Genomic DNA, 17920 nt, shown 5'->3' on the forward strand with positions numbered 1-17920 from the left:
CAGGGTGTTTACAAAGTGTACTTCAGGGAACACTGTCTGTACTTTGATCCACATCCAGACTTATAGCTCAAAAGAGCTCCTTGTTGAAAATCTGCTCAAATATCAGAAATCTTAAAATATAACAAGGATGAAGTACAAAATAAATATATGCCTATAAGGCAAACAGGGGGTGTAAAATGAAGAGTGTTCTGTGGATAAAGAGTTTAAAACTAAATCAAAACTTAAAGAAAATCATGAGAAATATAGAAAGTATCGTGGAGAGGTGAAAAGGAAGATTAAAAGGACTAAAAGTGAATAGAATAAAAGGCTAACAACAGATAATATAAAGGAAATAGTAAAAGTGTTTGTAAGTATATAAAACAGAATAGTTAGAGAGGGTAGGATCACTCAGGGAAGGAGGAGGGAGTCTAACTCTGGAAGATGAAAGGATGGCAGAAATACCTCTGTGCCACAAGAATCAGTGCTTGGGCCTCAGCTATTTACAATCTATATTAATGATTTAATGAAGGGGCCGCGTGTAATGTATCCAAGTTTGCTGACGATACAAAGCTAAGGTGTGAGGAGGACACAGTGTCCTTGCTGTGAAGGGATATAGACAGGCTAGGTGAGTGGGCAAGAAGGTGGCAGATGGAGTATAATGTGGGGAAATGAGAGGTTATTCACTTTGGTAGGAAGAATAGAAAAACAGAATATTTTTTAAATGGTAAGAAACTTAAATATCAGTGTTCAGAGATATTTGGGTGTCCTCGTACAAGAAACAGAAAAAGTTAGCGCGCAGGTACAACAAGCAATTAGGAAGGCAAATGGTACGTTGGCCTTTATTGCAAGGGTTTGGAGTAGAGTAAGGAAGTCTTACTACAGTTGTACAAGGCTTTGGTGAGACCACACCTGAGTACTGTGTACAGTTTTGGTCTCCTTATCTAAGGAAGGATGTACTTGCCTTAGAGGGGGTGCAACGAAGGTTCAGTAGATTAATTCCTGGGATGGGAGGGTTGTCCTAGGAGGAGAGATAGAGTAGAATGGGCCTATACTCTCTGGAGTTTAGAAGAATGAGAGGTGCTCTCATTGAAACATACAAGATTCTGAGGGGGCTTGACAAGGTAGATGCTGAGAAGTTGTTTCCCTTAACTGGAGAGTCTAGAACTAGGGGGCATAGTCACAGGATAAGTGGTTGGCCATTTTAGTCTGAGATGAGGAGAAATTTCTTCACTGAGGGTTGTGAATCTTTGGGATTGTCTACCCTAGAGGGCTGTGGATGCTCAGTCGTTGAGTATATTCAAGGCTGAGATAGATAGATTTTTGGACTCTAAGGGAATCAAAGGATATGGAGAGCGGCAGGAAAGTGGAGTTGAGGTCGATGATCAGCCATAATCTTATTGAATGGCGGCGCAGGCTCGAAGGGCTGTATGGCCTACTTCTGCTCCTATTTATGTTTTTATGTTCTTAAATATTAAATATTTTGCATTGATTTTTTTACAAATGATGGTGGAACGATATGTAACCATTGTTAGACAAAACTGATGAAGTACAATTGATTCTAAAAAAGTCAGCAGAACGCAAGGATGATAAATTTTACATTAAGGGCCTGGTGGCTTAAGATAGTGGGAGAAAAACATTGCTATGTTTTCCCAACTTACCAGAGATTGATTTTCTCAGTTCTGCCTTGTGGAATTTTCCAGGCCTGAGAAATTGTATACAAGTAGCCTTGGGTCTCAGATTACAAATGCCTAACAGTGATCATTCTACTTGGATCTGATAATTGAATGGGAGAGTTCATGAATGGTTCTGAGCAAACTGTAAATACAAAGCCAGGGAAATTGCATTCCGATAAAATTGATCCAGACTGAAGTTTTTTTTTTAAAATACAGAAACCAAGTTGCAGGGTCAAAGCTGGAATTCTAAGAGAAAGAATTTTGGGGATATAGCAAAAAGTCAGGCAGGTGAAGTTGAGGTCAATGTTGTTGCACCTAATAGCCTTTTCCATTCATAGAAGTTTTTCTGTTCTCGGTATTGTTACCAGGGTCTGCAAGAGCAGTGCCAGCTATATAACAGCTTTGAGACGTCCTGGGGTCGTGAAAGGCGTTATATAAATGCAAGTTCTTTCTTTCACTCAGGTATTCAATCATCTTATTACAGCTTGATAAAAACGTTGAATCGGTTTTACTAATCCAAGTTTCTTCAAGGGTCTAGTGGCTGAACGTACCACTGTGTGCAATGCTAAGCCATACAAATCAGAAAGACTAGGTTTGATTCCTGGTCTGTGCTGAGTTGGCTGAGTCCAGTAAAGCCAGCAGTTGGGGCACAACAATTCCCTCAACCCCCCTTGGCTAGGGAGGAGAAAAATTCATCAAGGTACCTAGTCCTGATCGCTAGCTAGCAACCTCTGCTGGAAACTATACATGTGGTCTTTGGAGGAGAACAGGATCAGGCTTGGCTGTGAAGCTTTCCATTGTCGAATGGTCTACCAATGCTCACTATCTAGGCTAATGCATGAAGAATGGTCACCTGGGGGCAAGTGGCACTGTGGAACCATACACCAATAAGTCAGGCCATCAGAAGAGGACAGGAGGAGAGGAGGATAGAAAACCTGGGGCAAAAAGTTTGAGTGATCCAGCACATACTGTTCTGCAATACTGGTAGAACACATTGGAAGCCCTTGTCTTTCCTGTCCAAGTACCACACAATGGAAGTCAGAAGTAAACATGCTACAGTTCAACTGAAGAAGAGTGAAGCTAATTGTAAAATGTTAATTTATTTTTGTTTGCACATAGTACATTAAAAAGAGTTTTGTTCACCAATTTTTTGAAAAAATATTTTGGCACATTATCCGTATTTCTGTTCAGAATCTCTGCTCTAAATGGCTTACCTCAGTGAGCCCCTTGATCTTTAGGTATCCACAGAGAAAGGAGTTTTCCATGTCAACGTGCTATAGAAATAAACAAACGTGTTATTCAGGATTTGCTTTGTTTACACCTACCAGAAACAATTCCAGCCGTGGATAGTTAGTTTAATGGAAGAGAGGTTAGGAGAAATTTATTTATGCAAAATTATTAAGAGCATGGAATGTTTTGCCAGAGGGAGTAGTTGAAGCAGAGACCATTGCATTCTTTAAGGGAAAATTGGATAAATATTTGAAATTGAGCAAAATCCAGGGCTATGGGGAGAACGGGGAGCAGTGGGATTAGTTTTGGATTAATCTGGCAAAGAGCCTGCACAGACACAATGGACAGAATACTTAAAGGGAAAAAATTTACAGGGCTATGGAGAAAGAGCAGGGGAATGGGACTAATTGGATAAGTCTGTCAAAGAGCCGCACAGGCACGATGGGCCGAATGGCCTCTTCCTGTGCTGTATGTTGCATGTACTCCTTCTGAATGTTACTGATCCTCAATGATGGTCAAAGGATGACAGCAGTAATTTTTCTCTCCTCTCTTGCAGATGCTGATCTATATAAGGGGACAATTCCATATTCAACACCTCGGATTGTTTGCACCACTAGTACATCGAAATATAGTAGATACAGCACAGAAGACCATTCTGCCCATCGTGCCTGTGCTAACTCTGACAGAGCTATCCAATTAGTCCCATTTCCCTATACCCCAGTAATTTTTTTTCCCTTCAAGTATTTATCCAATTCCCTTTTGAAAGTTACTATTGAATCTGCTTCCACAACTCTTTCAGGCAGTGCATTCCAGATCATAACTCACTGCATAAAAAAATGTTTCCTCATGTCGCCTCTGGCTCTTTTGTTGATCACCTTAAATCTGTCCCCTCTGGTTACCGATCTGTCTGCCACTGGAAACAGTTTCTCCTTATTTACTCGGTCAAAACCGTTCATGATTTTGAATACCTCTATCAAATCTCCCCTTAATCTTCTCTGTTCCGAGAACAACCCAAGCTTTTCCAGTCTCTTAACATAACTGAAGCCCCTCAGCCCTCGTATAATTCTAGTGAAACTCTTCTGCACCCTCTCTAAGGCCTTGACATCCTTCCTAAAGTGTGGTGCCCAGAATTGGACACAATATTCGAGCTGAGGCCTAACCAGTGTTTTATAAAGGTTTAGCATAACTTCTTTGCTTTTGTAATCTATGCCTCTATTAATAAGTATTCTTTTTAACAGCCTTCTCAACTTATCCTGCCACCGTCAAAGATTTGTGCATGTACACCCCCAAGTCTCTCTGTTCCTGCACCCCCTTTAAAATTGTACCATTTAGTTTATATTGCCTCTCCTCATTCTTCCTGCCAAAGTGTATAATTTCGCACTTCTGAGTTAAATTGCATCGGCCATGAGTCTGCCCATTTCACCAGTCTGTATGTCCTCCTGGAGTCTGTTATATCCTCCATATTGTTTACTACATTTCCGAGTTTAGTGCCATCTGCAAACTTTGAAGTTATACCCCTCTATACTCAAGTGCAGGTCATTAACATATCAAAAAGAGCACATAGAAGTCACAACACAGAAACAGGCCATTCGGCCCAACTGGTCCGTGTCAGAGTTTACCCTCCACATGAGCAAATAGATCTAATCACATTTACTCACCCTGTTCCCATAGCCCTTCAATCCCTTTTCCTTCATCCATCTATTCAATCTAATCTTGAACACTGACAGTTTCTGCCTCAACCACTAATAATCCTGTGAATTCCACAGCCTCACAACTCTGAAGAAGTTTCCCCTGCCCTCTGTTCTTACATTTAATCTTTTATCTATCTAACCTGTCCCACCCCTGCATAATTGCAAACCATTATATCGTTCTGTAATCTGGGTTATTCTAACACAAAAAAACCCCCAATTTTTCCAAATCTTTTAGTATTTGTATTTCACATGCCAGGCTACATCCTGGCGAATCTGCGTTGCACCCTCTCCAAAGCCACATTATCCTGGTTTTAGCCACTAAGGCGTCCACAGAGGAAACTCCATCATAGTATACAAATCTTCTGTTCAAAGCTTAACAGTTCATTAAGCAAACCATTTCCAGTTTCCTAGCCCTAATCGTCCTTTGTGCATTTTGTTTTGACACAATGCTAAACACAATTCATATTTCAAACGGACAAAACTGACAATTGTACTTTTGGGTGTTTCTTCCCAGCTTATGTAAATGTAGTACAAACATTTCACATGGCCATCCTGCTAGTCAAGTCACTTGGTTTAATTTCAGAAGCTTACTGAAAGTCACTGGCCAGAATGTACCACTCCATTAACACCACCTATATGATAACAAACTGGGGGGAATGAGTTGCAAGGCAGTAACAGATTACTGACCTGTGGGGAGCACTGTCTCATTCCCCTCTCTTTCGCCCCCCACTGCTATCTCCCCTCCCCCCCAGATCAGAGAAGCTGCTCAGCCAGAATAAGAAGTCATGAATGTAACTTTGTAGTAGCTAATTTTTCATATGCGCAGTTTTTCCCAAAACCATCCCACAGCTTTAGTGGCACAGTGAGTTAAATTACAGAATCATCTCCATTGGAGTACAAGTATTATTGCATGCATTATTTTCACTGTAAAAGTTGACTGGTGGAAATTGAAAAATTCCAACAACAGTTGGCTAGCAGTAAATTATAATGTCATTCAGGTGAGTAATTTGTACGACATCATAAACTGGAATAAAGTGCAATGCAAAGGCAGAACCGTTTACAAACATTGGCAGGGTCTATCTGCCCCCTTATTTAATCTAGTGCATTTCTAAAAGACATTTTTATTCGTTTTTCAAATCTTTATATGAAGTGGTTAAGTTAATGTGCATTTTAGTCACATAGTATCCATCAAAACACACATGTAGGTACTGTTTGTTGGTATAGTTGTTCATACTTGGATCTCACTAGAAGTCAAATAGGTATATTTATTAACAATGACCTTGAAATTGATTTTTTTTTAGTAAGTTTGATTTGATATCTGCCATTGGGCACAATTAGGTATGGTATGAAAAAAAAACAGAAAATGCTGGAAATACTCAGCAAGTCAGGCAGCATCCGTGGAGACAGAAACAGAGTTAACGTTTCAGGTCGATGACCTTTCATCAGAACCAGGTATGGTATGAAGTAGTTATGGCACAAGACTAACAACCTATATATAGGTTGCAAATTCAAATCATGCCATGACAACTTCTGAAAATGAATTTGTGGCTATGAAAGCTGCCAGATTGTTGTAAAAATCCAACTAATGTCCAACAGGCATGAGAACCTTCCACTCTTACTCATTCTGGCCTGCATCCACACAATGCGGTTGGCTCTTAATGCCCTTAGAAGTGGCCAAGCAAGTCACTCAGTTGTACAAACAATTTCTTCAAATAGAAGGCCTATCTACTCAGGGCAACTAGGGATGGGCAATAAATGCAGCCTTGAATCACCCACATCCAGAGAATAAAATAATTCCTGTGGTACATATAGTGTAGCAGATCCAAAAGAGGACACATGATCTGAAGGTACACAGCAGCAACACTGGTGCTACAGGATTTACAAGTTCCTTTAGGCAATTTCAATAAACTATGTATAGTAACTATATAGAATTCTACAAAAAAAAATGGAGCTACTGGCAAGGAGGCACAATAGAATCATAGAATGGTTACAACATAGAAGGCAGCCATTCAGCCCATCGAGCCCGTGCTGGCAATTTGTAAGAACAATAAGTTAGTCCCATTTCCCCGCTCTTTCCGCGTAGCCCTGCAAATTTTTCCCTTCAAGTATTTATCCAATTTCTTTTTGAAAGCCACGATTGAAGCTGCTTCCATCACCTATTCAGGCAGCGCCTTCCAGGTCCTAATTATTCGCTGCGTAAAAATGTTTCTCCTCGTATCGCTTTTGGTTCTTTTGCCAATCATGTCAAATCTGTGTCCTCTGGTTCTCGACCCTTCCATCAATGGGAACAGTTTCTCTTTATTGACTTTATCTAAAGCCTTCATGGTTTTGAACACTTCTATCAAATCTCCTCTTAACCTTCCCTGCTTGAAGGAGAAAAACCCCAGCTTCCCCTGTCTATCCATGTAACTGAAGTCCCTCATCCCTGGAACCATTCTAGTAAATCTTTTCTGCACCCTCTCTAAGGCCTTCCCATCCTTCCTAAAGTGCAGTGCCCAGAATTGAACACAACACTCCAGCTGTGGCCGAATCAGTGTTTTATAAAGGTTCAACATAACTTCCTTCCATTTGTCCTATATGCCTCAATTTATAAAGCCCAGGATCCCGTATGCTATCTTAACCACTTTCTTAACCTGTCCTTCCACTTTCAATGATTTGTGCACATATACCCCCAGGTCTCTGTTCCCATACCCCCTTTAGAATTGTACCATTTAGTTTATATTGCCTCGCTTCATTCTTCCTGCCAAAATGTATCACTTCGCACTTTCCTGCATTAAATTTCATCTGCCATGTGTCCGTCCATTCTACCAGCCTGTCTATGTCCTCTTGAAGTCTATTACTTTCCTCTTCACTATTTACTACACTTTCAAGTTTTGTGTCATCTGTAAATTTTGAAATTGTGCCCTGTACACCCAAGTCCAGGTCATTAGTATATATCAAAAAAGGCAGTGGTCCTAGTACAGACCTCTGGGGAGCATCACTGTATATCTTCCTCCAGTCCAAAAAAACAACCGTTCACCACTACTCTCTGTTTCCTGTCACTTAGCCAATTTCATATCCATGCTGCCACTACCCCTTTTATTCCACAGGCTTCAATTTTGCTGACAAACCTACTATGTGGCACTTTATCACACACCTTTTGAAAGTCCATTTACACATCAACCGCATCGCCCTCATCAACCCTCTCTGTTACCTCATCAAAAAACTCAATCAAGTTAGTTAAACAAGATTTGCCTTTAACAAATCCATGCTGGCTTTCCTTTATTAAACCACGCTTGTCCAAGTAACTTAACTTTGTCCTGGATTATCCTTTCTATAAGCTTCCACACCACTGAGGTTAAACTGACTGGCCTGTAGTTGCCAGGTTTATCCATACACCCTTTTTTGGATCAAGGGTGTAACATTTGCAATTCTCCAGTTCTCTGGCACCACCCTCATATCTAAGGAGGATTGGAAGATTATGCCCAGCACCTCTGCAATTTCCACCTTTACTTCCCTCAGCAACCAAGGATGCATCCCATCTGGACTGGATGACTTATCTACTTTAAGTACAGCTAGCCTTTCTAGTACCTTCGCTTTATCAATTTTCACCCCATCTAGTATCTCAACTACCTCCCCCTTTACTGTGACTTCTTTCTTGATAAAGACAGATGCAAAGAACTCATTTAGTATCTCAGTCATGCCTTCTGCCTCCATGCATAGATCTCCTTTTTGGTCCTAATCAGCTCCATCCCTCCTCTTACTAACCGTTTACTATTTATATGCCTATAAAAGACTTTTGGATTCCTTTTATGTTAGCCGCCAGTCTATTTTCATACTCTCTCTTTGCCCCTCTTATTTCACTTTTCACTTCTCCTCTGTACTTTCTATATTCATCCTGGTTCTCACTTGTATTATCAATCTGACATCCGTCATACATCCCCCTTTTCTGGTTCATTTTATTCTCTCTTTCGTCAAACAGGGAACTCTGGCTTTAGTTGCCCTACCTTTGCCCTTCGTGGGAATGTACCTAAACCATCTCCTCTTTAGTAACCGCCATTGTTCAATTACAGTTCTGCCTGCCAATCTTTGATTTTAATTTGCCCATGCCAGATCCGTTCTCAACCCACTGAAATTGGCCTTCCTCCAATTAAGTATTTTTACTCTAGATTGGTCCTTGTCCTTTTCCATAACTAATCTAAACCTTATGATACTATGATCACTGTTCCCTAAATGTTCCCCCACTGATACTTGATCCACTTCATTCTTCAGAAGTAGATCCAGCAATGCCTCCTTCCTCATTGGACCGAAAACACACTGATTAAGAAAGTTCTCCTGAATACACTTCAGATATTCCTCCCCCTCTTTGCCCTTTACACTATTACTATCCCAGTCTATATCAGGATAGTTGAAATCCGCCATTAGCACTACTCAATAGTTCTTGCAACTCTCTAATTTCCCTGCAAATTTGCTCTTCTATATCCTTCCCTCCTAGTTAATGGCCAATAGAATACACCCAGTAGTGTAATGGCACCTCTACTGTTTCTTAACTCTAAGCAAATAGATTCTGTCCTTGACCCCTCCAGGACATCCTCTCTCCAGCATTCTAATATTCTCCTTAAATCAATATTCCCAACCCCCCCTCCTTTTTCTCCTTCCCTAAACACCTTGTATCCAGGAATAATTAGTACCCAATCCTGCCCTTTTTTGAGCCAGGTCTCCGTTACCGCCACATCATATTCCCATGTAGCTATTTGCGCCTGCAGCTCACCAACCTTATTTACCACACTCCGTGATAATGCGATGCATTTACAATGCAGTAAATGAGTCAAGGAGGTCTGCAAACCACTAGAGCAAAGCTTCAGCAATTTGTAATGTTGTCAGCACCACTTGGTTCAACTACTATCTTGTACTAACCAGTCACGGTTATTCTTTATATTTGCACTCACTTGTATTTTTTGCAACTTCCTTGCACTGTCAAGCTGCTGCAGAAGATAAAAAGTTGCTCCAAATGACAAGATATAAAGGTAATAAAAAGGAAGAGTGACATCAGTGAAGGTCTATAAAATGATATGACTTCTTTTTAAATTGAGAAAACTAGGTGAAAGACCATGGTCTCGCCACCAAAACTGAAAGAAGGAGCCAAATAAACAGGGTTAGGGTTAAAACACTAATTTAGGGTTTTAAAAGCCTATCGAAAGAAGGGAAAATTGAGTTTTGAAATTACCCTTGTTTTTTTGGGGATAGCCAAATATAAGAGAAATTTATGTAAAATTAAATGATTAAAAAAAATGTTAGAAGAATGGACTGTTTTCCACTTTTGCCACCAAGCATCCCCAGATCAGGAGTTAATCTCCTTCTGTTGTCCTAAAGCTCACAGGAGTGCTCCCCGCTTCACCCATGTAACACCTCCATTTCCCATACAAGCCATCCTTTTGGCCTCTGAGTGAGATTGACAAACTTCGGAAAGGACATTTATATATTGAATTAAAAAGAAAATTGCTGTCATTTATCCACTACACATTATGAAGATTGAGTTATACCAAATGCAGTTCACAAACAGGTATGGATAAACTGTGTTCAAATTCCCAGCCTTTTACTGCCATACCGAAAATGATTGACACAAGGCAACAGACCAAAATATCAGCTTCACCTTGCATAGAAACAACTGCGTTCAGGATGGTGGGCTGGAAAAAAAATCTTGTGGTCCCAGGCTTTTCAATTATCACACAGGAGCACAACCCAGATTTCACTAGGTCAATTTGCTAACAATTGCACCTGTAGTTTAAAGCTTCGGTCCCTGGTCCAAGTTGAGTTAACTGAGCTCAGCCAGGGTAGTAGTAAAGGCCCTCCAATTGCACTCTGAGCAAGGGAGAAAAGATCATCCAGGGCTTCCATTTCAACTTCCAGTGACCAGTAATGAAAGCACGCATGTGTGGATATTACATTTGGACAGGATCAGGCTCGGCTGTGATGCCCTCCATGGTTGAATCAATGTCTCAATTTGCATGTTAAGAATGGCTATTTAAGTGCTGTACTCAAGGGCAGCTGTAGCTGTGAAATCATACTTTATCAGGAATCAGCACCTTCAGGTGAAAATAGTCGCTAGGTGGCAAGGATTTAGGTTTTAAAAACGTTTGCATTGTAAGGGGAAGGAAAGCCTAAGGGACACAAAGAATTCCACAGTTTTGAGATCCTGGGAAAGAATGAGTTAGAGGAGGAGCATATACAATGATGTATTTGGAACTTTACATAGAATGCACAGAAACAGGTCATTCGGCCCAACAGGTCCATGTCGGTGTTTATGCTCCACACGTGCCTTCTCCCACCCTTCTTCATCTAACCGAATCAACCTATCCTTTTATTCCTTTCTCCTTCATGTGTTTATCTAGCTTCACCTTAGGAAAGGCGAGAGTAAAGTCAAAGGAACAGTGACCATCGTAGTATTGATAAAATAGATTGAAATAAACAAAAATTTATCAAGTTTTCATGAAGGCCATATCTCCTTAGGAGAAGCAGTGAGGCAGGTTATTACACAGGAGGCAGTCAGTAAGGAGACACAGCTTTCATGAATGACATTCTATGACTGGTGGCCATGCAGTGTGCTGATGCAATTTGGGAGTAACTGGACATCTGATTTCCTTTCTGCGTAGGACACATTTGGGCTCCACTTGGCACCTCCCTACAATGGCAAAACCCAGATTAACTCACCACATGGTGAATTCCAGACACAAATTGATTCTACCACTCCATAACACAGCAGATTGGAGTTCTAAACAGTCATGTCAAAACTCAGTACAGGGATGTCCAACCTGATCATATGCAGCCTGCGACGCCAAAGCAACTCACTTCTATTTGGATTTATATTTCTTACTTGCTGGCTTGTCCTATTTGAATTTTGAGAGCTTGGAGATTTGGCATGGGTTATTTGTAGTGCTGTTGCCTCATTGGTGGATAAGTCCTAAATCACAACACCAAGATCTGTTAATATCAGCAACTCCAGATATATAAAAATTACTGAGAACATGAATTTAAATTGTAGACAAAAGCCTAGTATACATCACTTAAGGGTACTTTGCCAGCCAAAGTGCAGCAGATGGCTAGTTTTAAATCTCTACTGGCACCAGACTAAAAATAAAGTGATTTACATGATGTGGATTATTCACTACTGTACCTTTCTGGCTAACCTTAAAGCATTATCTTTTGCAACAATCACAGCTATTTGCTGGACAACTCTACATTCATACAGTGAAGAAATTATGCAACGTATTACTCACGGAGTATTCTGATGTTTATTCACCCTAATTATTATATAGAGGCTGCTCTCCTTGGGCCAGCCTCCCAGGTTCCACCCTAAACAAACTACAACTCATTCAAAACACCCCCCCCTACATCCTATCACGCCCTAAGTCCTGTTTCCCTATCATCCTTGTCCTTGCAAACCTCCATTAGCTCTCCAATGATAGAATTCAAAATGATTGTCTTTCCCCATCTCTGCAACACCCACCAGCCCTGCAGTCCAGGACACTGTCTTCTCTTCCAACTCCGGTTTCTTTTGTATTCCCTTTTTCTCTGTTCCAACTTTAGTGACACAACCTTTAGCCATATAGCCTCATATTCTGGAACACTCTCCTGAAACCCCTCCAACTTGCTACCATTCTCCCTCATTCAAAAGCTTCTTTAAAACCTACCTGACATTTATTCACTTCCTTTAATCTTTCTCCCACCACTGCTCCACATCCCATTTTCGACTGTACCTTGGGATTTTACTATTTTAAAGGCCTTATATAATGCAAGTTAATGTTTCTGATGGCACCAGATCCAAGGTGCTTTTAAAAATCACCCATTTATATAGAAGGGCAGATTCCACAACAGCTGAAGGTGGACTGCATGCCCAAAATTGCTTCACCAGACATTGATCAGTTCAGCCTGCCAGGAGCCAGAAAAACATGTCCACCTTTGACTGCTTATAGAGGTGATGCCTCCTCCAGAGACATCCAAAAACAACCTCAGTCGATCTGTCGTGGACATTCCATAGGCAGCAACACTGGCTTTGTTTATTTTGACTGCAATGCTGTCAAAGTTGCATGCATGTCTTGTTTACAAATCCCTGCATAGTAAAGGAAATGCACCTTACATTGGAGTTAAAAGGACAGAAAAATTAAAAGACACTGTGGCTTTATGTCTGGAATAACAGCTTCAGTGACTGACTGGTACCTGCATCTATCACAGAAGATAAACCACAATGATTTTAACCATATAATTCACAAACACAAACCATGAGTGGGTTACGCCACTCAAAGTTTAGTTTCCATTAAACAGCCACTTTTTGATTTGACCCCTCTACACTCGTACACAATAAGTAAAACTTCTTCCCACTGGTCAAGTTAAAAAGTGAATTCAAACTTCTTTTTGTTGATTTTGGTCGGACTTACCAGGGTCTATTTAGCAAAGTCATGTGAAGCAATCCAAAATGAGCAAAAAACATGTTATATGCATGTCTGACTTGGAACTTGGCAAAATATACCTCCGACACCTGAGGTCCATTGTACACATCAAGCAGCATAGTAAACCTACCAAGTGACAGATCCTTAAGTGCATCAAGATCACTAGCAATAAGGCAATCTTGATAAAAACACATAAAAGGGACACATACCTGAAATGTTAACCCTCCCTTCTTTCCATAGATCTGCCTGACCTCATTGTTTCCAGCATTTCCTTTTTTTAAAATTTCAGATTTCCAGCATCCGCAGTATTCTGCTTTTTGTTTTATTGTTTAATTCACTGTCACTTATCTTCCAGGAATGTCCACCTCGAAGAAGTTCTGCTCTTCTCTTCAATGTGATTTTTGTTTATCTCTTGTACCCTGTTCACCTTCATTGCTATCCGTTTCCCATCTCGTGTTCCTTAAAACTTGTGTTCGCAGCCACATCTCTTTTCTCAGCAACTCTAATAACTCTTGCCGCTTCATGAGATCCAACCTCTCCACCATGTGCCATTGCATGCTCCCGAACTTTCTCTTCAGCAGCGCTGACGCACTTTATTTCAGAGCTGCCCTGGGCCCCAGTTTCTTTCTATGGGTTCTGATGAAGGGTCATAGACTTGCTGAGAGTTTCCAGCATCTGCAGTATTTTGCTTTCTGATAAAAATACAGCTGCTCTGGTCAGTGCCAGCCATCTTTATGAAAGATTCCAGAATGGCAAAAAGATATATAGTTGTATAATGAAAAACAAAAAGGGATGAGTACAGGGGCAAGGTTGGTGGAACAATAGAAGGGACTATGTGGAAGGATAGGGAATGCTTGTCATCCTACTCAATGATTAAAAGACAGGACGAGATAGATTATGGGAATTTCAAGATGGGTTTCTGCCAAGACTCCTATAGACAGAACCACGTGGGTCTTACAGCAACAGGCATATGGACAGGTAGATGTTCAAGTGATTTTGCCACATCCACCCACAGAGGGGTAATGGTCAGTAGACATTTGAAAGCCAAGGCAACTTTCCAGTACATATGTGGGATAGGGGTGACAGGTAGATCAGCAGAACCACACAGTGAGACAGCAATCAGAGGATATTTGCATTGCATATTCCTACAGTTGTGAGGATAAGGGTCAGTAGGACAGAGTGACAGACAGACAGGGAAATGTCAGGTCAACATTGATGGGTTCTTTCAGTAGAAATGTGCACAACAGTAAGCCTTACACAAATACAAGGAAAAGTCAAGATCCAGCAGACCTGGAGAGCTATAAAAAGCAACAAGGATACAAAAATTATTGAGGGGTGCAAAATGAAAATTTGATTAAAAAAATTGCAAAGCTAACAGTAAAAGTTTTTATAAATATATTAAGAGACTGGTAAAGCGGAATGTGGCCCCATTAAAGACAGAAGCAGGTGATACTGTAATTGAAATAAGGAAATGGCAGACTTGTTAAATGAGTACTTTGTATCCTTCTTTACAGTAGAGGAAGAGGATAAAAAACATTGGTACAAGGGAAATTAAAAATAAGTCAAGGGGAGGAATTTATTGGATTTAATACAAATTTTTTTTTAATGGTAATGGAGAAACCAATGGGACAAAGACAGACAAATCATCAGGAGCTGATGGTTTCCATTGGAGGGTATTAAAAGAAATAGGTGAAGAAACTGAAATGCATTAGACATAATTTTTCAAAGCTCTCTTGATTCAGGAATTGCACCACTGGATTGAAAAATTGCAACGGTCACTCCATTATTTAAGAAAGGAGCAAGGAAGAAACCAGGAAACTACAGACCAGTTAGTCTAACGCAAGTTGTGGGGAAGTTACTGGATCGGTCATGCAGAGTGACTGACCATTTGGACAAGTAAGTATGAGCCGATCAGAGAGTGTTAGCATGGATTTGTAAAGGGTAGGTCATGTCTGACTAACCTAGGTACATTTTTTGAGGAGGTCAGTAACATGGTGGATAAGGGAGTGTCTATGGATGTTATTGATACGGACTTCCAGGAGGCATTTAATATGGTTCTGCACGAGAAATCAGCACAAATGAAAGCATGCAGAATTGGAGATGACCTTGCAACATGGGTTGGAAGGTAGGAGACAGAGAGTAGGGATAAAGGAAACATGCTCTGATTGGAGAGATATGACAAGTAGTGTTCCCCAGAGATCCATATGAGGCCTCAGCTTTTCACCATCTATGTCAATGACTTGGATGAAGGAATAGAGCGTTGTATATCCACGTTTGCAGATGATGCTAAGTTAGGAGGCACAGTAAGATGTGCAGATGAGAGCAGGAAGTTACAAAGAAATATTGACAGATTAAGTGCATGGGCCAAACCGTGGCAAATGGAGTTCAATGTGGGAAAGTGTGAGGTCATCCACTTTGGATCCAAGAAAGACAATTCAGAATATTTTCTTAAATGGTGAGAAACTAGGGACTGTGGAGGAACAAAGAGATTTGGGTGTCCATCTACATAAGTCACTAAAAACTAGCGGGCAGGTACAAAAAGTAATCAAAAAGACTAATGGAATGTTGGCCTTTATCTCAAGAGGACCAGGAATACAAAGGGGAGGAAGTGATGTTTTACTTTGTACAGAGCCTTGGTCAGGCCGCATCTGGAGTACTGCATCCAGTTCTGGGCACCACACTACAAGAAGGACATATTGGCCTTGGATGGGGTACAGCACAGGTTCACCAGAATGATACAAGGGTTTAAAGGCTAAAATTATGAGGACAGGTTCATAAACTGGTTTGTATTCCCTCAAGTTTAGAAGGTTGTTTAAAATGACAAAAGGATTCGATAGGGTAAATACCAAGAAACTATTTCCTCTGGTGGGGAAACCAACACAAGGAGGCACAATCTTAAAATTAGAGCTAGGCCATTCAAGAGTGAAATCAGGAAGCACTTTTTCCACATAAAGGTCAGTGGATGCTGGGTCAATTGAAATTTTCAAGACTGAGAATGATAGATATTTGTTGGGTAATGGTATCAAGGGATATGGATGAATGGTGGGTAAATGGGGTTGAGGTACAGATCAGCCATGAGCTGGCTGGATGGTGGAACAGGTTTGAGGGACTGAATCCTGTTCCTAAGGGCCACGCAGAAGCAATTTTAGAGATGCCAACTGCAGAGAAATGTGAGGCATGATAATCATCAGCAGGTAGCAGAAAGTAAACTCAGTTTAAACTTAATTTAAAAAGCCACTTTTTATAATAAAATGAACAACTGTCACTCCCAATGAGTAACAATTAGGTCTGACAGGCAAAGGGAGACCCATACTTACAAGCTGAGGGGTATCAGGATAAATCTGCAGCAAGAAAATCAATAGGAATGAGACAACCAGACTGCAAATCTCCTATTATAGATTTGAGATCTGCCCCAAAAACAATGTGTTCACTCCACAGATGCTGCCTGACCTGCTGAGTGTTTCTAGCATTTTCTCTTTTTGGTTCTAACAACATTCTACTAAGACATGCATTAAAATGGTCACTTTTTAAATGACATTAACAGATCTGATAGTTATTATTAGCAGGCAGGAAAACATTGACCAATATAGAACCATAATCAATTGACTCTGAATAGAGTGGGTTTGATGGTCCAAATGGCCTTTCCTGCGTTCTTAAATATGCAGAACTATCAATAGAGAAATGGCAGGAGTGACATTCATCACAGGTTTAATAAATGAGCAAGGAGTGAGGATAGGGAGCTCTCCCTCTCCCAGAGTGAATTGATGTGCGATTAGAACTTTACCTGGAGCACTACTTCCACATCATAAGAGTTGCCTTTACTTTTCTGGTGTCCCCTGAACTTGGAGCCGCTGTAGAGGAGGGTGGTGGCGACCCCGGGCTGCTGAGTGTTGATGGGGGGCGGCGGAATGAGTGAGGCCGACTCCGTGCGGACTGGCATCGCGCGATGTCACCCCGACCCACCGCCTGAGAGCGGGGAGAAATGAAAACTAAAAGGGGGAGGGGGGGGGGGGGAAGGGGGAAGGAAGGGACGAGGGAAACTAGGCTAAAATATGTCAATGTCTGTGAAGGCAGCCGGCTGCCGCTCCTTCTCTTTCGCCCCCTTCACAACCCCTAACAACGCGAGATGGCCGCGGTCCTCCTACTGCCGCGCACCATCACGACATCACCTCTTCTCATTGGCTTATTTCTCGCCGTCACGCTGCACCTTAAATATTCGCGTTTTTCCATTGGCAGAGAGAAGCGGAATAAGGTCACTGTTATATGACGGCCGACGCTCGGCTACTGCGCCTGCGCGACCTGCTCCCGGAGGCCTCTGGGAATTGTAGTCCTTCCCTCCGGATGTGCCAGATTGAATATCCGGGGTAGGGAATTGGCGGTAAGTTTTTCTTCACTCGGCCGGGGAAAGCGCTGGGAATTCCTCTCATATACGTCAATTTTGCAATAATCCCTCCCGTGAAATCAATTCTTATTGGTTATCTTGTTAAAATCGATATACACTACATCTACATTTCTTTTATCTATCCAATAGGTCACTTCAAAAGTTTCTATTAAATTTGTCAAACACAGCCTGCTTTTCACCAATCCGTATTGACTGTTCTTGATTACCTCAAGCACTACTAATTTTATCTTAAATTATGGGTTCTAAGAGTTTATCCCAGCTGATGTTAAAATAACTGGACTTTGCTCCTCTAACTTCCTTCAAAAGCTTAGAATTCATGCCATCAATGACTAATCCATCTTGAATTCTGTTAATTTTTTCAGAACCAATTCCTTTTTTTACAGTTATCTCTAACAATTCTTTCTAGTATACCTACCTCTAGCAAATCTCATGTTGACTTGGAGGATTCTTTGCACAGTGTCACAGACAATCTGGATATTCAGCGAGCGGTTGCCCTTTCTGTTGCAGGGGTTGACCCTG

The 17920-nt window shown here is 41.1% G+C and overlaps 1 protein-coding gene across 5 annotated transcripts in view; it reads right to left on the reverse strand.

Moving 5' to 3' along the window:
- The window catches only part of gid4 (GID complex subunit 4 homolog), a 55837-nt gene extending 38673 nt beyond the window's left edge, over positions 1 to 17164 (reverse strand). For all 5 annotated transcript variants that reach the window (XR_010966828.1, XM_068003097.1, XM_068003098.1 and 2 more), the window contains exons 1-2: positions 16784 to 17164; positions 2867 to 2926 (exon numbers count right to left, since the gene is read on the reverse strand). Coding sequence is in view for 4 of the 5 variants with exons in the window: in XM_068003097.1 (XP_067859198.1) it covers positions 2867 to 2926; positions 16784 to 16939 (216 nt within the window). In the remaining variant the exon portion in view is untranslated. The remainder of the gene's footprint in view (positions 1 to 2866; positions 2927 to 16783) is intronic.
- Between the last annotated feature and the right edge of the window lie 756 nt (positions 17165 to 17920).

The sequence above is a fragment of the Heptranchias perlo genome, chromosome 22 (assembly GCF_035084215.1).
Source record: "Heptranchias perlo isolate sHepPer1 chromosome 22, sHepPer1.hap1, whole genome shotgun sequence".
NCBI lineage: Eukaryota > Metazoa > Chordata > Chondrichthyes > Hexanchiformes > Hexanchidae > Heptranchias > Heptranchias perlo.